The sequence below is a fragment of the Cololabis saira genome, chromosome 9 (assembly GCF_033807715.1).
Source record: "Cololabis saira isolate AMF1-May2022 chromosome 9, fColSai1.1, whole genome shotgun sequence".
NCBI lineage: Eukaryota > Metazoa > Chordata > Actinopteri > Beloniformes > Belonidae > Cololabis > Cololabis saira.
The window spans coordinates 17065649-17089212 of record NC_084595.1 but is presented as its reverse complement, the minus strand read 5'-3'; the positions used below and the strand labels follow the sequence as shown (position 1 = coordinate 17089212).

The 23564-nt window shown below is 41.0% G+C and overlaps 1 protein-coding gene across 1 annotated transcript in view; it reads right to left on the bottom strand.

Moving 5' to 3' along the window:
* The window catches only part of dapk1 (death-associated protein kinase 1), a 96687-nt gene that overhangs the window by 58495 nt on the left and 14628 nt on the right, over window positions 1-23564 (bottom strand). Inside the window, exon 3 of the mRNA XM_061730617.1 lies at window positions 368-589. Within this exon, the coding sequence (XP_061586601.1) occupies window positions 368-589 (222 nt within the window). The remainder of the gene's footprint in view (window positions 1-367; window positions 590-23564) is intronic.

The following is a 23564-nucleotide window of genomic DNA, read 5'->3' as shown; positions in this document are numbered from 1 at the left end:
TTGCATGTGATCTTTTACTGTGGAGTCTCAACCGTTAGTCTTCTTCCTGTACTCCCTGTGGACATCGAGCAGAGCATTGATTCATGACTTCACTACTCTTTGAATACCTCCCACATCTCCAGGCAAACTGCTGACACATTCTCATTCAGTCTCAGTTTACATCTGAAAATTCAGAAATACCCAGAACCCCGAGCTTTCCTGCTGCTGCCGGTGTCGGAGGAGGATCAGGTCGGAGCTGCTTTGGCAGCTTATGCTTCCTTCTCAATGTCAAGAAAAAGGCTTGAAAAGTCTGATTGAGTTTTAAAGTTTGTTACTATCAAAGAAAACAGCAACTGCTGATACGACTGGAATAAAAAGGGCTACTCACAGCTCCAGGATCAGGATGACCTCAGCCTTGTTCTCGAAGACCTCGTGCAGCGTGATGATGTTCGGGTGCTGGATCTCCTTCAGGATGTTCACCTCGCGCTCTATGTCTTCCCGCGACACCCCTCTGCGACTCGACTTGCTGCGCCGCTTCTTGATGAACTTGGCGGCGAAGTCGGCGCCCGTGATCCTGTGTCGACATCGTCTGACAACAGCAAACTGGCCGCTGTCGAGGAGAGAGGACAGTGTCGGGTTAGTTCAGCCGCAGGCGGAGCGGCAACCAGGCTCAAATCGACGAAAGACGTCTAGAAAAGGCTTCGGCGGAGCAGGAAGGAACAAAAAAAACCTTTCAAATGAAATAAACAACAAAAAAAAGTTACCAAAAACTAAAAAAAGATTAAACACACTTTTAAATGACAAATCATGAATCTTTGAGCACACAATTTCAGTCCTAACCAGAGGGGGTAGAGTAGCCAAAAATTGTACTCAAGTAAGAGTACCGTTACTTCAGAATAATATGACTCCAGTAGAAGTAAAAAGTAATCATCCAAATAATTACTTGAGTAAAAATAAAAAAGTACCTGGTGAAAAAGTACTGAGTAACTGTTGAGTAACGTCTGATTTATTTTTCTAACAAAACCATTCAAACAGACAAAAGTACAAAATAATCATATTCAGGCAAATTAAATCAATAAAATAATAAAATTAATTAAAATTAATTATTAAAATAATAAAAAATAGCTTAAATTAAAATAATCTTAAATTAAATTCAAGTACTTTAATAAATAATAAAATAAATAAAATAACAGAATAAAAAAAATAAATTAAGCACAAGTAGCTCAAAATTTCAAGCCTCTGTACTTTTCTTTTTTAACCAGGCAGAACTAGAACAAGCCCATGAATTTCATAGAAACTGTGTGTGTGTGTGTTTGACTCTGTGTATATGTGAAACATGCAAAAACAAAAATTTTTCCCAAAGAATCACTCAGTGATGTCATGAGATTGACGCATACGTGGATAAAAGGGATAAAAGAAAAGTAACAGCTCAACGGAGCCTAATGTAGCGGAGTAAGAGGAACAGTTTCTTCTTCACAAATCTACTCAAGTAAAAGTAAAAAGTATAGTGATTCAAAACTACTCCTAAAAGTACAAAATTTCCCAAAACTTACTCAAGTAAATGTAACGGAGTAAATGTAACTCGTTACTACCCACCTCTGGTCCTAACATACAAATAACAGTAAGTGATGCAAAGACGCCACAGTTAGTTCACAAATGTCGGGGCGGCAGTGCAGGAAGTGATGACAACATCGATGTGCAACACAAACAAAACCAACTAAATAATCAGCGGCGAGGAAACCGAGCTCATCAACACTCAGCAACAGTTTAGAAGTCTGCAGGCCGCACACGGACCAGTGTGGTAAACAGCCATCTGAGCCACGGGGGAAGCATTCATCACAAACCACTTTAATTAATAACCGGCCCATAAATCATGTCGGATGGAAACGCACACAGCAACGGATTCTGAATTAAAACAGCAACATGAATTCAGATCAACGGCAGACGGAGGCAACATGACAACACCTGGGTTACATAAAGAAAGTTAATAATACACCTGGGTTACACCTTTGATGCTGTAACACGTCTCTAATGTACAGACGGGGAAGTGAGTGAGCCCAGTGAAACTGTATCTGCAGCCCACTGTCACCTTCAGAGGCGCCGCGGAGTCCGTCTGACAACGGCGCGTAAGTCTAAACCGGAGCGCGCAGGATCCCCGCTCAGCGTCGACATCAACGTGCACGCAGCATTCCTGCACGGCACAACGAGCTTCACCACATCAATAAAAGACGTGGCGTGTATGTGGGTGTGTATGCTTACACGTGTGTGGTGTGTATGTGTATGATGGTTTTCTAGAATGATGGTTATTTTAGGAGAGCGACAGCAGCAAAAAAGAAAAATAAATATAGGATACACAAAAAATGTATGAATAAATAAATAAATAAATAAATAAATAAAATGATAAATAAATAATAAAACAAAAAGAAAAAAGTTAAAAGGGGGAGTCAGTATTAACGCAGGAAGAAGTGAGAGAGAAAGGGATGAGAGAGGAGAGAAGAGAAGATTTAAATACATTCATTTGTTTGTGTTTTGTTTTTTGTTTCTTTTTCCCTTTTAATTTGGTGTTTCCTGCCAGGCAAGAGCTCGGACACCCCCCCATTGACTTGCATGAGAGTTTGTCCAAACTCCCGATGGGCGCTACACATATTTTCACATTTTCTTCTCTTCCTTTTTATTGTAAGTTCTCAATTTTAAACTTCTCTAAAATATAAATAAATAAATAAATAAATACATAAATAAAAGACAGATCTCACACCCATTGAGGTCCCGTTTACGCTGTACAGTATATCAAAAGCTGCTCCACGTGTTCTGGTCAAAAGAGGACGACCTGAAATGCAGGTGTAGCGCTGCCGGCGTGGATCCGAGGACACGCTGGGATCCGTTCACTAGGACAACATTCGAAGGTCGTCTGTTTCAGTAGTGTAAACACAATGCATTCTGGGCCACATTTAAGCACCAGCCTACATAAATGACGTCTTGTGTCTAGTAGGGGAACAACGATCCACCGATTCAATCACGAATGCTCACCAATACTAAATTATAGGCTTTGTGATAAAACACGTAATCTAGTTTAATCGATACGACGAAGTTGGTGCTCTTTTTATTTGTCGACCTTTAGTTCTTCCTGGATCACATGTCTGTTTCAATCCGTCTGAAGCCTTTTGTCATCTATCGTGTTTTTGGATGTTTTTTTATCCCTGTTAGTGTTTTATTTGTAAAGATTATCTGCAACATAATGCTCAAAAACATATCCTACAGACAAAAAAAGGTATTATTTTAGTTTTATCTGCATAAAAAAGATAAGAAAATGCAACAACACATCGAGAAACACGTTAATGCCAAGTGTGAAAAGGCTTAGAAGTGTCCACTTGTGACAGGCTGACGAGGGGGCGGGTGTGAATATCGTTTAAACCTAAAACTTTAGACACGGCCTCAAAGGCTGAAAGCTTTTATTCACACTTTTATACACTTCCAGTGAAATATCCCAATTCCTCTGATGGAGAAAAAAAAGTTCATTTAATAAGAGTTATATGTCAGCGTTTTGCAGCTTTTGGTTTCTAGAAAAGTCTACGTTAATATTGTGACCTTCAGCTGAATCCTGACTAAACAACAAGTTTCAGCCTTAACATCCCAGAATAAAATAGAAACAATACACATTTACCAGTCAGACAATTTCACATGGATATGTTAACAGATATGGACAAAAAGGGATTTAAAAACTTCCATTATAACCCTGATAAAAGCTAGAAACCAAAACCTCTTGGTCAAATATCCAATACGTTCTAATCCAGGGGTCGGCAATGCGCGGCTCTAGAGCCGCATGCGGCTCTTTAGCGCCGCCCTGGTGGCTCCTGGAGCTTTTTCAAAAATGTTTGACCTTTTTTTCTTCTTTTTTTCCTTTTTTCATTTTCTTTCTCTTTTTTCCTTTTCTTTCTCTTTTTTACTTCTTTTTTATTTTTTTTCCTTTTCTTTCTCTTTTTCTCTCCTTTTTTCTTTTTTTATTCTTCTTTTTTTATTTTTTCCTTCCTTTTTTCCTTTTTATTTTTTCTTCTTTTTTTCCTTTTTTTCCTCTTTTTTCCTTTCCTTTTTAATCAACATTTCGACTTTTTTCTCGACATTTCGACTTTTTTCTCAAGATTGTACTTCAACATTAATCTCGACATTTCGACTTTTTTCTCGAAGTGCATAATGAAAAAAAAATCTTCCCCCAGTTATAACTAATAGAGATACATGCAGCATGTGTTGTCTTCATTCTAAGGCTTATACAGACAAGACTTTTCATTTTTTGCGGCTCCAGACATTTGTTTTTGTGTTTTTGGTCCAATACGGCTCTTTCAACATTTTGGGTTGCCGACCCCTGTTCTAATCTAATTGATTCAGGATTAATAAAAGTGTTATTAAAGTGAATCAAATTACTCTTCTTGCTACCAGTATTACCAGAGATATACACACTTGTGTCGTGACCTTAATAACAGGAGTTATTAGCTGTTTCATCACGAGGGCATTGGCGTGCATCAGCTGTCTCACCTGCCCAGGTGTCGTGTCCCTTCGGGCTATTAGACAAGTTTACAGTAGACAAATAATGGTCCTCGTCAGGTGTAATAACAAACAAAAACCACACATAAGCGCTTCTACTGTTTAGGCAATCCAAATGTGGTGGTCCTGAGTACTAACGAGCAGCACGGGCGCCGCCCTCACGCCGCCGTGCAGCCTCAGCGTTGCTGCCGAACGCCGACGCCACCGAAACACTGCCAGGAAAGCCACTCGGGGAGACAAGGACACTCGGCCAACTGTGCCTCCCCCCCCGGCCATCATGAAGCACTTAATGTACCAAACACCCACGGAGGAAGGGAGAACGAGGGAGAGGGGTGTGAGGGGAACAGGACTGAGAGACACTTTTTTAATACTGCCACAGCATCATTTACACAGATTAACGACTGAGGAGCTTCACTGGCCAGAGCTGCCTCTGCTGCTGCGGCCAAGTGGAGTGAGAGCGCTGCGCCATCATCTGACTCCCACGTCCCTGCCAAGAAAACACCACCTCAGTCATTAGGAGACTCTGTGATTTAGCTGGAAGTCTTCCTCAATAACACTCTCACTGATGCGTCTCAGTGGCTACAACAAATGTAGACAAGTTTTAATGGAAAAAAGAAATGAGGGAACAGCAAATTTCACTCTGGTATCCTCTGACAGAAACGGTGCCGTGTTCTGACCCGTACGTCCCAGGTCGGCCTCTTAAACTGTCTGCACAAGAACGCTGGGACATTGAGTTCAGTTTTTGTTAGGGCTGAGCGATTAAACGATCTCGATTTGTGATCGCGATCAAATTAAGTTCGATCACGGTGATCAGCTGTGGGTATACTTTCTCGATCACGTGCAAAACATGCTGCAGCAAAGTGCACGACAACCAATCACAACCCGCTTTCCTGGCACCGCGCTGTCTGCATTAATTGATCATGCGCATGACATGCCGCGGCAAGTTGCATGACCATAGGAGCACATTTTCTTTTAGCCTCTGGTGTACCGGGACTTTTTACGGCGTACCGGGACTTCTCATGAGCTCACAGTTCTCTGTTCTCTCCTTGCGATAGTGGCGTCGCAACGCGACTGCCCCTCGTGAGACGTTCACTCGTAAAGCCTGATTTATGGTTCCGCGCTAAATCGACGCAGAGCCTACGCCGTATGGTACGCGGCGACGCGCAACGTACGTGCACGTCGCCGCGTACCATACGGCGTAAGGTCTGCGTTGGTGTTTCACTGTTTTTGTTCACAGTTCTGCAGGTTTTACAGTTCACTCACTTGCACTTTTTTGGTTGGTTTACATTTTAAATTATCATGAAAATTTTTTTTGTCTGCTAAAACTATTTGAAACTTTTTTAAACTGCTTAAAACTACCTGTTTGTTGTGCCATTTTCTATATGGCTCTTGTTAAAACATGCTATTTGCTTTATTTGTTAATAAAAAAACAACTAATCTCTGGTTTCTTTCTATTTTATTCCAGAAGGGAGGGGGGATCTTCTGATTTAAAAAATCGTGATTAAAAATCGAGATCATTCAATATGGGAAAAGAAAATCGTGATCACTTTTTTTGCCATATCGCCCAGCCCTAGTTTGTGTGAAGATGCGTGAAAAGTTTTCCTTAAAATACAAAGATGAGAAGATCGGGCAGCTGCAGTAGCGTTTTAGACGAGTTCATATTACAACATTATATTATATTTAAATCTCTTGCCATTTTCCACAAAACCATAAACGGAAGATAAAAATCAATCTGTTATTAAAATTTCATGAGTGTTTTGTTCTAAGGAAGGCCAAGATAATATATTCTGCTCTTTAGATTTGTTTTCCACTGTGCTTCTTGTTTAAACTGAAATACTGAATAATGTTCAGGTAACCAGACTGATTCTACAACATGAATTACAGAAAGATACAGAATCACCAAAAAGAAAAGCCCTATTAGTAATAAATCAAGCCAACAATGTTATCTCGTTTTAACATGTGTTACAGAGCATAACAAATGTATTACAAAACTAATCTATTTCACATCGACAAAAATCAGCTACATTAACTCAGAGACAACGAGAAGAAATCCGATTCCCTGCAACAAGAAATTATTTGCAGCGAACTAAATTACAGGCAGGTCTAAAAGGGAATTATGGCTCTTTAAGGAAGTGACTCGTCCTGTCAACTGAGCCAAAGACATGAAGCAGACAATGTGAGGAGGAAGAGAGCACCGAGGATGAGGGCTTTCTCATGCTAATCACACTTCCACCCCCATTCAGTCTGGCTGCGACCTATTGTTGCCCCAGACTCTGTCACTCAGGCCGCAGATTTCAGGATCTAATGGCGCTTTTATACTAGTACCTACTCAGCGCCTGGACGGGACGAGGCGAGTCGAGTCGGGCTGAGTAGGTACTAGTGTAAAAGTGCCATAAGCAGTCGTACCCCCTTTCCACCAAACCGGTTCCAGAGCTGGTTCTGGGCCAGTGCTGGTGCTGGTTTACAACTCGCTCAACTTGCAAACCAGCTGAGAACCGGTTTGTTTTTCCAGCTCGCGTACTAAGGGGGTCACGTCATTACGTCACTGTAAATGTCAGTTACGTCGCTGCGTTTGCGTTGGCGCGAAAATTGAAGCAACAACAACGTATTTGCTCTAACACGGACTTGGTCCACGTTAGGGCTGGGTATCGATTCAAATGTCAAGAATCGATTCGATTCCGATTCTTAATATTCAGAATCGATTATATTCGATCCGATATTGATTTGGCTTAGTGTTATTTAAAATATTTTTTGAGCTGTTGCCTGGATTATATGACTGTAAAATAACTAGTGAAATAATAATTCCACAATAATTATTGTGAAATAACTAAGAAATAAATAACTCAAACAGGCCTTTCAATATCCATTTAAAGAAAGAAATTGCAACAGTTCATGCAGTAAACAAATCATTTTAGCTTATCCAATTTATTCTGGTCACCATGCACACATATTGCCATGAAGCACCTGGCATTTTTCAGAAGTGTCATGACAAACTGTGTGTCCGACTACTGGGATTAAAGTTCACCTGGCGAAAAAAAAAATATATATATATATATATAATAAAAAAATCAATCTTTAGACATAAGAATCGATTTTTAGGAATTAATATGAGAATCGATTTAGAATCGGAAAATCTATTTTTTTCAACACAGGCCTAGTCCACGTAGCACCTCCGTGGACCGTATCACTAAAAAACAGGTCGTCTCCTCCACAGACCACTGCTGCTTTGCTGCAGCCATATAAATCCCTTTTTTTTTTTTTTTTATAAAATAAAAAAAATAAATAAGGAAAGCCCGGTTTCAAAATCAGCACTGGGCCAGAACCAACCCTGGAACCGGTTTGGTGGAAAAGGCGTATCAGAGGAGCAGAGGGGTCGTTACTCACAAGCCGTGGGTGTAAAATAGTCACAAACAACTGCACAACTCAAACACAGACTTGCATATGGACTTATAGGAATTCAAGGTAAACAGAAGGTTAACTTGAAGCTCAGCTGCTGGATGTTCAGTTTATGTACGAAACACACACACAAAAACAAGGGAAAACCAGTAAAGTCACATGTTGGCAGCTGTAAATGCTGACAAACCAAAAACCTCAACAAAAGCAAACAGCTATCAGTATCAGCCTCAAACTTTCCACAGCTGAAAGTTCATGCAGAGGAAAACTCCAGTCCGTTAAAGTATCTGGTGTGAAAATCTTTTCTAGAAGGGAAAAGAAAACAACGCTGATTTATCATTTTGGATTTGGAAAAAAAACAACATCTATGCCTTTTAAAAGAAGAAGTATCAAAGACTTCATGTCAAACTCATCAAACTTTATCAGAGGCTGCTGAACCCAGCAACTTGTTAAACAGGATCCACGTCTGCTGGGAAATCCTCTCTGACAGGAGCTGCAGAGTATAAATCAGTTCATGTCAGAGGCAACTGGTCTGTCATATGGAGTCCCTCAGGGTTCTGCCTTCAGCCCTTTTCTGTTTGTTATTATATATTCTCACTTTGGGTAAGATTATTACTTGTCTCATATCACTTCTATGCTGCTGACATTTAGTTGTACTGTTCCTTTAAGGATTCTTAAAGTGTCAAATGTAACGGTTGACAAATTACAGTCGATTCACTTCTGAAGACGGAGTCTCATCAGTCACGAACAAGCTGCAAATTAGCTTTTTAGGTTCATCTTTACAAATCAGGCCTGAGGAATGTCAGTTATTTTGTTGACGATCAATATTCTTCAACGGAGATGTGAAACAGCTGGTCTGAACTTTTCTAAGTGAGAAGCTGGTGAACTGGAGATGGTTGTTCATGGATTTATTTCTTCTTTTATCAAATTAATTAACTAAATCTATAAATGTAATGAATTATGTGATGCAATGTTACATGCTTTTTATTGATTTCAAACAACAGACAAACGGATTGCAAAATGATGCAGCAAGGCTTCTAATTGGAACAAGGGTTAAAAACAGTGATTGAATCTCACACTGTGGTTGGTTGACTCTTGACGTGCCCCGCCCACAACCACACCCTCTCCACGCCCACCATCAGCTCTGCTCTCCCCTCTGCACATAAATGCCAGTTCTGAAACACTTAAAACCACAAAAATGTTACCAGCAACTACATGTTTAGAGACATTTACAGACATTTAAACGCTGCATCAATAGAACTAATCTTTTTTTTTTGGAGACAAGCTTTAAGTTACTTTATACTTTATGATTTTAACTGAGAAATTGGAGTATATAGTGATGCACTTTGTGTTCCTCATGTGTGAAAGGTCCCCTTTAATGCTCGAACTTTAAACTAGCACATTGAGGGCATCCAGATTAGGAATGTTTGTATAACTTTATTAGATGGACTTGTTAACGCACCCTTTTGATTTGATTTGATCTTTATTCATCTTGAACAAAACAATAAAAAAAAAAACACCATACATCAACAACAATAATAAAGCACGACCAGTTTTGTTCAAGAAGGGACAGGAAGAAGCAAATGCTTATCTAGTCCGGCCCCTTCTTGCAATATAAGAGTATCCGATATATAAAAGAATAATAGTAGCAATAACAATAATAATAATAATAATAACAACAATAATACATATATACAGTGTATACCCTTCTTGACATATAAAAGTATGTAAATATAAAAGTAATTAAAAGACAAGTGAGTCAATAATAAAAGTAGCTAAAACGAAAGGCATCAAGCACAGTAGAGAAGAAAAAAAAGTCAATGAAAAAAAACAAAAACAATCACCATAATAAAAGTAGCTAAAAAAGAAAGAAAAGCATCATGCACAGAAGAAAAAAAATGAAATGAAAAAAAAGGTGTTAGGTGGCAGACCGCATTATAAGGCTCAATATCAATAAGCGGTCTATTTTCATTCATAGGTTATAAAGGCGCATGATAAAACATATACAAATTGAAACAAAACAGTCTGGTGAGTTGAACTTTATTCAACTCATTTACAATAACTCAGAATATCGTTCAGTTGTAACTAAAACAGAAAAATACTTTCACATTTTAAATCATTCCTCTTCCACGAATAAAAAGTGGAGGAGGTAAACGTCCTGTTCTCTGATTGGTTCATCGTTGCCAGCGTTCGCAGACACCTGAAGTTAGTGTGAGGTTGGAACAACGTTGTATTCCAACATTTGATTATAATTATATTATGATGTAGATTTGGAAACTGGGTTTATTCTAAAAACCTAATTACAGAAAGGCAACATGGATTAGATGTTGGAAGATGGTTGCTTGCAGCGCTACATAATTAGTTATCTAACGATGTTGGACGCTGCAACCTGCATCCAACCAAGGACCGACTTTAACGTGTCTGAACGGTCCGACCATCGATCAAGCGGAGCAGCGTCGTCGCTACCAAAGTCACTAAAACCGCACTATTTTGGAGCTTAGTGTACCTCATAAAACTGGTTCGAGGTCAGTAAGAACAACAATTCATACATAAGGTGTCCAGGATTATAGGTGCACTGCTGATTTTTGAGAAAATGTAAGTATTTTAAGTGCCTTATAGTGTGGAAATATGGTAAATCTGTGTGGACGACGGGAGGAAACCGAACTGCAGCCAAATCTCCTCTCAGGTTGGGTATCCACAACCTTTTTACAGTTAAAGAGAAATACGTAGATAAGAAAAGGCTTTTCATCACTAACAGACTGAATCATATGATGCAAAAAGAAAAACAAGAGCACCGCTTAAAAAGTGCATGGGGGAACAGCTGCTACAGATCAAGCTCAAATTTGGCAGTTGTGTGTTTTTTTTTCCAACGTTTTCCTGCTGCACAGATGAGGAAAGGGGAAAATGAGCCCACCCTTCATTAACAGCACCAGCTGAACACACATGCAAACAAGGAAGATGGCAGCAGTTCAGCCGAGGTGAGGTGGTGAGGGGAAACAAAACCAAAATGCTAAACATGTTTTCCTGAGCAGGTTTTCTCTTTTTCTTACAAAAGAGTTCGTATTAGTTAAATGTGTCGTAATCCTGTGTGAATCCATGTGTCACAGGCCTCTCATGCTTCCTCGCTGCCAGTAGCCAGCAAGGAAATTCCTCCCAGCCTCCAGGGATGTGCAGGGACATCACCAAGCGAACAAGCGCAGAGACGGGGCAGAAATAATGAGCATGCAGAGAAGAAAAACCCTTCCTGGGAATCACTGACGAACAGAGAGGCAGTCCCCCCCCCCCCCTTCAACCCTTTGCAGTGTAAAACCCTCAGATAGTCTGGAGGATCAAATTGCTCGGCTGCCTTTGTTGCGCTCGAAGCACAGACGAGGCTTTCCACTTTTGGCCTACTTGTTCCTCTAAAGAAACCGGAGGACGGGGATGAGAGGAGAGGAGCTGGTGGAGAGAGAAGAAGTTTGTTTGTGTCTGTCGGAGCTGCCTGAGGGTGTGGCAACAACGCCTTGCAGAGGCCTGCATTACTTAATACCGCTGGTTAGAGTGTTTATCTGTGGAAATATCCTGAATTTCACTGACGCACATCTCTCTCTCGCCTTAAAGTGGCAGGTCCATAACAGACAGACAGTTCAAGACTATGTGTGATCCCCTGAATTTACCCTTACAGGAGTGCAGGTTAAAGCGGAGTAACAGATCATGGTCCCAGGGTTCTTGAAGCAGACACGCTGCCAAGTCAGTTTACATGCAAACGGCCAGACAGAGGCCAGGTGTAGGGCAGGAAATCAGATTTAACGTCTGATAGACCGTTGCTTCAAAGCCCTGGATGCACAGAGGCCTCGGCTGAGGAGCTTTGCTGCTTATTCACACACCGGATCAATAAAGCAATTGGTTGAATTAACAATAATTAATAATTGCTTGCTACTGGTGCATGAAAAATGATAACATATGTTCCACATCGGACGGTAAACAGAAAAATGAAATGACTAGTGTGGCTCTGACGTTGTGCAGTGTCTCGCGTGGAGAATAAGTACGCCGAGTGTTGCACTTGAGAGCTGTCAAGTCCTCGCAGCGTCGCTCGGATGACCACCGGCTCTTCGTTAGCAGCTGCTGCTCAGCTGGAAGTCTTGTCGGAGGATGTCGGTGGTAACGAGCAGCCGAGAGGCTTCGTAAACGAGACCCGCCGGAGTGGGAGTGGGCTACGAACACATGCGACGGTAACGAGCGCATCAAAGTACGGCACAAAAAGTGGACAGCAGCTAAGATGGATGGGAAAAAAACAAAACTAACCGGCTTCTCAGCTTTAACATCTCTAATTGGATACTTTAGAAAGGCATCTTAAAACCTATTTTTCAAAAAAGCATTTTATTAATTTGATCTTGCCTGTTTTTACCGTATTATTTATTAATATCTTCTTTTTATAGAAGGGTTTTTACTTTTTTTATTCTTCTTATTCCATGCATCGCTGCTGCTGCTTGTTTTTACTGATTTTAGGTAAAAACACTTTGAACTATAACTCTTGTATGAAAATGTGCTATATAAATAAAGAAAATAAATACATTTAAAAAAAATCAAAATAAATAAATCTTAGTTACGTTTTAATTCTAGAGTTTTAATCTTTAACTGGAAAAGCGACAGTGATGAGTAATTTTGCGAACACTAATGGGATTAAACATGGAGGGGAAAAGGAAAACAAGTCGTGAGATGAAGTGTTGAAACACTGCAGTACTATCGAGAACAGGGACTTTAAATATATTATTTTGTTCAGGTCAGTAGAGAAACACACCATTGCGGCTTCTCTGGCGTACATTTTTAATTAAATATCTCATTCAGGCTCTAAACTAAGAGTTACAGTTATAGTTTAATTGGATGCGTTTCAGCTCTGGGAAACAATTAAACTGCTAAATGATTCATTTCTCAGGTTTAATCTTTTATAGATGTTCATCCTGGTGAAATGAAGCATTTTAAATTTAACAACTATTGGTATTATGTGCTGGAACTGGGGGAAGAGAACCCTTATTTGCACCCACAGCTCTCGTGAGTGTTGGCATGCTCTCCACCTTCATCCCTCCGGAGATCCAGCTACCCAGAGGGACCAGACGTCTCTCTACCGCTGCAGGAAACAGGAGAGGGGCAAAGGAAGCAGCTCAGCTTAAAGTGAACATATTTAAACCGGCCGTCCCAAGTCTCTTCAGGGCCAACTCCCAGAGTCTTGGCTGGACATAAACATTCACGACGCCACCACCGTCAGAGCGGATCAGACCACCGACTCCGGTAGGACCAGAGGAAGCCTCTGTGTTTACGTTGATCATAGATGCCGTCTAGATGCTGATCTGCAGGCTCAGGGACAGTCCAGTCCAGATCTGAGGACCTGCAGGCCTACGAGAGAGCGAGGAGCAACCTGAGGAGGGGGGGCATCAGAAAGGCCAAGCACAGTGAACTGTTTAAATGTTGCTCTGCCCCCCCGTCACTAAATGTTTTGAGAGACTCATCCCTCACATCCCTGATGACCTCGACCACCTGTTTGCTTATCGAGCAAACAGGTCAACAGAGGACACTGTGATCACAGCTCTCCAAACCGCCCTCCTCACCCAGATCAGAAGAACACATATGGAAGTTTGTGGACCGGGCAGAAAACTGAGGGATCTGGACCCGGGCAGTTACTTGGTAGTTTGTTAATGAGAAGTTTAATTCAGCTCAGTTTTAGTGGGGCCGAGACCTTTACATGCTTATTACAGCTACGATTTCATTCAGAATAACAATAATTAGATGCTGTTTTTTCTAATGTCACATAAAACCCACTGACTGGGTCAGTCTTTTATTCATTTATGATTTAATTACTAGGCACAGACGAGCAAAGAGTTTCATCTCGTTCCACACGGCCTTATCACTTTTCTATAACAGCTGTTGACAAATAATCATTTCCACGTTGACCTTAAAACCTTGTAAATACTCAAGAGAGTCACGTGACCCCCCCCCCCCCCCCCCCCCCCCCCCCCCCCCAACCTGCAAACAGACTCAGATAAAAGCACCCTTGATATTCTTATCTGAAGGGGCCGGGCCTTTGTGTGAGCTGTCATTAAAGTCAACGTTCTTCTGACGTCATATCCTCAAATGACCCGTGAAAAGTACCGGCAGGCATCGTTTAGTCGCAATAAGATACTTTCGGTTTCATAGGTAAGCATGCGTTGAACAGGCAGCCGTCTCAGAGGGAACAAGGCGATAACGAACCCGGTCTAAAGTTCAACGCGTCAACGCCGTGTGTCTGGCATGGGCTGGGCTGACCACACACACACACACACACACACACACACACACACACACACACACACACACACACACACAGAAAACCAGGTCTGATTTAACACAAGATCCAACCAGCATGAAGAGAAGCACCTTCCTTGGGTAAGACGGATCATGACGAGGCGTTTTCCAAACAGAGATGTAACCCTGTCCAGTAACTATGAAGAGACGGAGCTTGAAAAGGAAAAAAACAACAATTCATACAGGGTCTTACATTTACTTTTGCAAATTTGTCATTGTCAGTATTTCCATGGAGAAATAAATGGGGCCTGAATTTATTGGGATTTTGTCCTTCTGTGACAGATATTTTGAAATTTTGCCCCAAGAAATGTCTAAAAACTAATGCAAACTGAGAGGATGAGCTGCATGTTAAACCAAAGTATAAATCTTAAGAGTTACATCAGAGGAGGCAGTAACGTCCTTGTGCTACCAGCACATGCACCGTCATGCATCACCTCCCTTACACTCCTCTGACTCAGCTATTGATTGGCTGCGTGTTTTACTACAGTGAAATGGGAGAAGCTGCTGAAATGTGTTAAGTACAACAGTGAGCAGGTTTGCAGAGCTGCAAAGATGCACTAAGCTCCTCTGTCAGATGTGCTGGCTCATGGGCTGATGGGACAAATGAGGACACCATGAGTTGGAGCTCAGCTACGGTTTGACATCCTTTTTTTTCCCCCCCAGTATATTTATGTGGTCTATTATATTTTCACATCCAGCCGATATGAAGTAACACTATTTTTCAGAGGCTTTTCTTTTCATTTCTAAGTGCTGCTTAATTAAACTTCTCTCATTAAGCTCAGCCGAGCTAAGATGGATGGGAAAAAAACTAAACTAACCGGCTTCTCAGCTTTGACAATCTCTAATTGGACACTTTTGAAAGGCATCTTAAAACCTATCTTTTCAAAGAAGCATTTTATTAATTTGACCTTGCCTGTTTTTATCCTATTATTTATTAATATCTTCTTTTTACAGAAAGGTTTTAACTTTTTTTATTCTTCTTACTCCTTGCATCGCTGCTGCTGCTTGTTTTTACTGATTTTATGTAAAAACACTTTGAACTATAACTCTTGTATGAAATGTGCTACATAAATAACAGTCCTATTTACTTTTTAATTCTAGAGTTTTAATTTTTAAGTGGAAAAGCGACAGTGATGAGTGCTTTTGCGAACACTTTAATGGGATAAAACATCTCGTGAGTTGAAGTGATTTAATGGTCAAAGAAAAAGCTCCATAACATGACTCCTATATATTGTGTGTGCACGCACACACACACACACACCCACCACACACCCACACACACACACACACGTTTCTTGAAGAGTGTCTCAGCTTATGCCAATTAATATTACTTTACATTCCTAAAGATCAAATCCGTCCAAACATCCTCCTTTCAAGTGTCGCTACTGAAATGACGTCAGACACGAGGACTAGCAGAGCTGGGACCGGCCTTCCCCCTGGTTGCTATGGTAATGTCGGTGGAGGTGTGGCAGTCCTCATTAAAGATGTGATTTCAGTACCGACAACTGAAACGAGGACGGACTCGTCAGGTCAGATTACCTAACCACGTCAGTGACCAAAGAAAAATAAATTAAAAATAAAAGACCAAGAGCTAACTATTACCTGAGGTAAGGTGGGCGTGTCCCTGCGTGTTCCTTCTGCCGAGTCGCTCTTTAGTAGATTAACTATGATGGGTGAAGTCAACCCTCTTTCTGACATAAGTCAGAGAAATGTCGTCCAGGAGTTATTTTTATATAGTCTAGGGCTAATATATAAGCTTATATTTAAGCGAAGGGAGCAGCACAATTGAGTGATTTGGGGTTTCTTTTTCTGAAAGAGAAAAAAAAGGAGAAATAATAACAAATAAACAGACTTGTGTTTATCTTTGTTGCACCATTTTTCAATAAAAAGTACCCCAGAGTCATCATCATCACTATTAATATTCTTCTCATTATTGTTTATTAATTTATCTATTTTGTCTTTTCCGTCAGCTCTATTTTCACCTGGTAATGACATTTAAAGCGCCATATTGTGGCATCAGCATAACTGCCCCTGTGATAATCTCAATGAAGGCCTAATCTACGCAGCAGCCTCACATCTGCCAGCTCAATCTGCTGCAGACTGCTAATTACCAACATATTTTGTGGATATGGCTTATTCTCCATGTCATTATAGGCGCGTCTCCGTTTCAGGGTGGCTCTTACAGTCCTAAGCTAAAGTTATCGGGTGCGAGTCTCCTTCCCTGGCAGCTCCGGGACACAGTTGCTTTTATGCTGACCAGCGGAGGACTGATGGGACCAGCCAGCGCCGTGTCGGCCCAGCAGTTTCTCTAAAACCTAATTCAAGCAGCAGCTAACTCTGGATAAGGGGAAGGGATGCCGTAAATATGAGCCAAAATTTTGCAGCGTCATGCAGCAGGCACAAGTTGTTATTTTATCATCCTATTGGCCCACATTTTAAGGTCCAGCTTTCTTAATTACAGAGCTTGTGGAGAGTGGGACAATAAAGGAAATAACACTTAATAGTGTTAAATCTTTTTCAATGAATTGGGACTACGGTTATTAGACCTCAGGCAGGTTAAAACATTTGAACCGCCTACTTGGATTGGATTTACAGATCTCAAGCAAGAGCCGGTCTGAAAAATCAATATTTGCTGGAAGGAAGAGAAAATTAGAGAGACTGTGGAGCAAAGGACGGATGCCTGCGACCGAACGTAAAGCTCGTTAATTAGCTCTTGCACACAAACGTACGGCAGCAAAGGGGTTCGCAGTTCCTGGTCATTGCCTTTTTTCGTCATTGAGGGAATACATTTAATAAATACAGCCAAAGTTCACGTAATTAGGCTTATATGTGCTGTGCATGGGAATTAGAAAAACACTCTGCTAAAATACTTGGCATTTAAAATTGAGAACTGAAGAAAAAATTAAAGGGACTGAAAAAAACCTGTGAAAGTAGGACGAGGCTAAACTTAAATGAACATCATATCCTGCAGGTTACACACTTCTGGCCCGACTCAGTTCAAATAATATCTCTGAGTTACTCTGAAGCAGTTTCACAGGGACTTTTGCCAACAACAGCGTGCACTCCTGGGAGAATGTGGGTCAGGCTTCATTTCCAGCCACATGTCATAAGAATAAAGAAAAAAAGAAAAAAAAAACTCTTTGTTTTTGTGTGACAGCCCCCTTTAACTATGCCTGGTCACTTCAATTACTGCCCTGCTTCTCAACTTAATTAAATTGTCTCTGGCTCACGGGGGATGAAAAAGGCCTCAGAGCACTACACCATCCAAGTTTGCCACATCAGTCTTCCCCTGTTGAGTTGCAGCTGAACGAGGTCCTGTGCATCCAAGACGTGTTCAGTATTTACGAAGCAAACGGTAAGCAAATAAAAGCAGAAGAGAAACTGCTGACGGATTATAATCAACATCTTCTTTGCTGTGGAAGCTTGACTTTATGTTCCCAGAAAGAAAACAGCTCACAGGAGGATTCTTTTTTTCTTGCTGTGCCAGTTTTTCTTGCAAATAAATATTCATTATTTTGAGTTATGCAATTATAAGTAGGACGGTAAACAAAATTATCCAATTACGTGTAAAGGAAATGTGCTTTAGTCTTGGACTGTTGCAATCTCCCTGAACCGAGAACAACCAGGCCTTTGCAAGCTTTTATCCAATTATCTACCCGTCTTATGAAATCAAGATGACCCGACCACATGATGACAGGCACACATTACGAAATGTTTTTTCAAAAGTTAAACCAGCTTCCTATGATCTTGTTGAGAAGTCTGTGAAACGATTTAGGTCAAAATACCGCACAGTAACAGCTGGGTTTAGGGGGCTGTATACGACAATGGACTAGTGTTGTTGTTGGCAGCCTGTTTCAGTTTTAGTTTTAGCCTAGTCTTTGGGTAAAGCTATCATTTTAGTTTTTATTAGTTTTAGTCACGGTCATTCTCCTTTTAGTCGTGTCAAGTTTCAGTCCACTAAAAGTCTGAGCATGTTACCGCTAGTCTTATTTTAGTCAGAATTGTCCAGGACCATTTTAGTCTAGTTTTAGTCAAAGATTGTATTTAGCCAAACCCTTTTTACAATTCAAACAAGGTTATTTTATCATTATATTATTGTTACCTTATAGACTCAAGAATACATTCATTTCAGATACAGAAGACTCTAATTTGAGTTTACAACATATTTATTTTTCCGCATTTCTCCCCATCTTTTTCAACGACACATTTGTTTTCTTTTCCACGTATATTTAGGAAAGTGTATCCAAAGATGGTTTCTTCTTCTTCTCCCAGCCCCAGAGAAGATCCCCGCGTGGCCGGCCATCGGCTCCTTTCTCTATTTAACTTTGTTTTTAATCAACGTGAACCTAGAGCTCTGCGTTAACGGCATCAGCCTCTAACCTGCAGCTGCATCTTCTGGATCTGATTCCCCGCGGGCCGTGACTGGGATTGAGGACGTGACGTCACCCAGCAGCAGAACTAGACCAGAGGAAACTACTGAAAACATGGATATTAAGGATCTTTGTTAAAACATTTCGTCTTGTTTTGGTCAACGAAAATGAAGACACATTTTAGTAAAAAAAAATTTTTTGTAATCTACATTTTAGTCTTGTTTTTATTCCTCTACGATATTGCATTACCGGTATATATTTAATTAATTATCGTTATCGTGACCTGACCTGCATTTTCGTTCGCATCTCGTTTCGTTTTCCTCAGGTGATAAAGGTTGATTGATTTAGTATTCGTTTAGTCATAATTAGTCATATTTAGTCATAATTTTCGTTGACGAAAGCAACTTTACAATACAACTTTCATATGACAATTTGGTCATATGACCCATCGGTTTTTGGAGCTCATTTTCCTTCGTACGGAGCGCACCCATGTTGCTCAGCGAGCTGACGGGAACACGCCTAGTCTAGTAGAGTTGCTGACTCCGTCCCCTAAAACTGGTTGCTAGGAACAGAGCTCTAAAGACGTGGTTGAAAGCGGGATGTTGTGCTGTATCCCTGTGATATTTTGACCAAAACATGTCACAGACATTTCATTACAACCTGAGAAAACTGTGTTAACCTTTGAAAAAGTAGAATAATACCTCCTTTTCTAAACTTAACACATGCATCCATCAACATGCACTCATCAGAGTTCAGGTCTGGGAAGCAGCAGCACGAGCGAGGAGGCCCAGACCTCCGTCTCCCCAGTCACCTCCTCCAGCTCTTTGGAGGACATGATGTCTCCAGCTCGTCCTGGATCTGTCCCAAAGCCTCTGCCCATCTGGATATACCAAAAACACCATAACTAGATGCTCGAACAACTGGCTCCTCCAGATGTGGAGGAGTAGGAAGAGTCCAGCCATCCTGACTTAATCTCCTTAATTATCCCAAAATTATGAAGGAAAAAAAAGGGGGGGATTTTAACAGGTGTCATGCAGGTAATCTGAGCAGCTTCAGAGATGACAGCGAAGTCAGGAACATCTGCATCTGCAGCCGGGGCAGCAAACAGACGCTCCGAGGCGCTCTGCCGTCCGACACGACTCGGCGTGAAAACTCCCCGGTGAGGCCGGGCTTTTCATTAGCACGGAGCGAGGTGTGGGCGGCAGGCTGCGAGTACTCCCGGCCCACGCAGCGCTAGTGTGGGCCACAAGCTGCACCGGCAGAAAAACATTATGCAACCGCCGTGCCATTGTGTACAGCGGAAGGGTCGCCATGGCAACAGCTTTCAGAGGCTGAGCAGAGGAACCGGCGCTTGCTTGGAGGAAGGAAGAGCGCGGTAGATAGTCCTGGGTGGGTGTCAGCGCCATGTGTGAAAGTGTTTATGCACGTGTTAAGGGCTTTATCAGAACAATATAATTCAATATTAAGAACGCTGTGACAACCGACAAGCATCTGGTCAACATGGCACAACTGCACTGACAACAACGTCTCTGTTAAGACTAGGCCTGTGTTAAAAAAAAAGAAAAAAAAAACGATTTTTCGATTCTAAAATCGATTCTCATTAATTCCTAAAAATCGATTCGTGTGATTTATTTACTGCATAAGCTGTTGCAATTTCTTTCTTTTTTTGCACTTTAAAATAGATATTGAAAGGCATATTTGAGTTATTTCTTAGTTATTTATTTCATACACATAACTTTTGGTATTTTTTTGTTTATGCCCAAAAAAGGATGTTTTGTTGGACACGAGAATAACTGGTGCCATGTTTATGCCTTTAAATATGTTTAAAAGTATGAAAACATTACAGTTTTCAGTTATATTAGAATAAATTGTCTTTATTTCATTACTTTATTTACTGTCTTGGGGTTAAGTTTGCATAAAATGCTAAAAACCAAATTTTCAAAAAATCAAACACCGAAAAAAGACATGAAAAAAATAAAAACGGAATGTGGTAAAAAATAAAAGCGATTTCATATGGCCTCTGTTTGCTGCCCTGGATCTGTTTGGTAATTCTGCCCCACACGATGTTTCTGAAAGCAGTAATATCAGCATTCTGGGAGGTGATTGGTCCTTACCCTAGATTCACACCGAAAGCGTCAAAAATCGCCTGCATCGCGCTGCTTGCCAAAGCCTGTCGACGCTTGCAGTGGCTTTCAAGCTGCGCTGCAGAACTGAAGGGAACAAAGTGCATATAGTCTACACAAATCTATATATAGCGTGCACATCTTCAGTTTCCTATTTCACCATAGATCCATTTTTGGGAAGCCTTCTTTATATTTTGGGGTTATTTCCGCATAGAAAAGAGTGAGTTTGATGCTCCTTAACAAGTTTGGTCCTGGATCAACAGCAACCATCAGAGTCGTTGGTCCCGGTGAAGCTGCAGTCTGTCTGCGGTGAACACTGACACACCGGGTCGTAGCGGATTTGGTCATAATGTTTAAACTGTGTTTTGTGATTAATAAACACGTTTTTTTTATGATTTTGTGTTGGATTGATGTAGCAAATGAAATAGTCAGACCATCCAGCTCCTAAAACAACAGTTACGTGTTTCACATGAGTAAAAACATTTAGTTCAGGTAAAAACGGCAGTCAAATCAGCCAAAATGTCAGTTTGCTGGATGAAATATATTAATTCCTGATAAAATAAGTTTGTTAGTGCACAGCTCTGCTCATGTGAATGAGTGTACGTTTGTGTGTACACGAAAGTACAATGTGCATTGAGGCTTCTTGCTTCTGGAATCCCGGTCTGTGATTGGACGCTGCCTCGGCGTCACCGCTGCTCATTTGTATAAAGTTGAGATTTCTCAACTTCATATTGAAGCTCTGGACACTTCCAACGCGCTGCTCCCGACGGCTCCAATGCCTCGGTGGCCTCAGACGCCTCTCGCAGCGTGTTTTCATAGAAAATGAATGGCAGCCGGACGCCTATGATGCCTGTGGCGCTTTCAGTGTGAATCCAGGGTTACATTAACTTCCAATACTTGCTGTTGAATCTCAATACCAGTATTAATATGTTGCATAACTACACAGTCATATAATTCATGCAACAGCTCAAAAACATTTTTAATAACACTAACCCAAATCGATATTGGATCGGATCAAATCGTGATAATTGATGAATCTTAAGAATCAAATCGATTCTTGACATTTGAAGGGATCCCCAGGCCTAGTTAAGACATCAGCGCTCGAGAAACAGACGACATATTCGGAGACACCGACATCTATTATTTAGCATCTGCTAGCGAAGAGGGATTCATCCGAGTGCACTCTACAGGTACATGACTTTTTCCACTCAGGGCTGTTACGTAATCTGTCAGACGCGAGTCAGGGGGTCACGCAGAGTTGCAGCCTGAGCGTTCAAAACAACAAGCAGCATCACTGACGACTCGCAGATCGCTGACGGGAGGCTAAACGAGAGGGCGGCAGTGTTTGTCCTTGTGCTGCAGACGTGTCAGAGGGACGTCACGCACGTCACCCTGCTCCGGCGTTTCAGAGTCAAGCAAACAATGGATGCATTGTGCTCGAACAGGACGACAGGTGTAGGTTTTATTACACCATCCTCAGGGGGGTTTGCTCGTGCTCTCGAGGCCAGAAAAGAGACAGAAACACAGAAATATATTACGACCCAACAACAGAAAAGGGTGTGGATCAGATCAATACACGGACATGAATATCACACTGGTTCCCGTTAGGACTCCAAATGCTTATTTTAGGCTTGTGCACACTAATGTTCCTGAAGAACATGTCATGCTGAGATAATGGCACAACATTAAATCGATGAGCTGTGAAGCTCCCGGCATCCTTCAAGGCTGTTTTAGGGCCTCCAATAAACCAACCCCCCCTCCCAATCCCCCGTCACTGCTCACTCAGTCTGCTCCAATCTATCAGGCGCCGATCGTCACAAGCAGATGTTCGGCCGTCATTATCACTTTTGTCCCTCAAACAAACAGAGGAGGTGGGCGGAGCCGCGAGCAGCGTCGGGTGGAGGAGTCCATCTGTATGTCACCGCATTCACTTTCAAAGAAAACTGAATTTTAATTATGAAACATGAAAAAATACGCAAGTTTGGCCGGTTCCTGCATCTCCAGCAGCTCACAAGCATTTAGACAAAACAACGTGGTGGTTAGGGCTGGGCTATATATCGAGATTTTAATATATATCGATATATTTTCAAACACGATATGGTACGAGACAATATCGTTTATATCGATTTAAATTTTTATTTTTTTTTTTAACATTTTTTTTTTTTAATGATTTTGATATAGCTTATTTTGTGACAAATTGACTTGAATGTTTTATTTGAGATTTGCACAAATGTTTTGTTATTTGCACAACTGTCAACCTCAGTGGAAAAGTCTGCCTGTTACTGTCTACATTGTATTAATTGCAGTGTATTTTAATTTAATTGTTATGCAGGAAAGGGATATTTGTTTTATTTTATTCAAGAAGCATTTTTATTCTATATATGCAGGCAGTTTATTTTTATTTCATTTGTTTTATACATTTTGATATTGTGCAGACCTCTGTCAATAAAGGAACCTGTGTGACATTTGGCACGAGGCATTGTATTAAAACTGACTGTTTTTTTAAGGGTTTGCCTCAGAAAAAAATGAAGCTAACAGAGATGCTATGCTATAATGCTTTGGGGAAAACCCCAATTAAGGCACAGAAAAAATATCGAGATATATATCGAGTATCGCCATTTAGCTAGAAAATATCGAGATATGACTTTTGGTCCATATCGCCCAGCCCTAGTGGTGGTGAATGTAAACATATTCTTTACTGCTGGGATGAAAATCCTTCCTGGAAATGGCTTCCCATACCTTCTCTAAATCCACCACATTTTATGTCTTGAAAAAGTCCTGAGTTGCTCCGGAGTTTGTTGAAGGCCGTTTTTTCATTTTCACTGTGAAGCTCCATTTTGTAGAG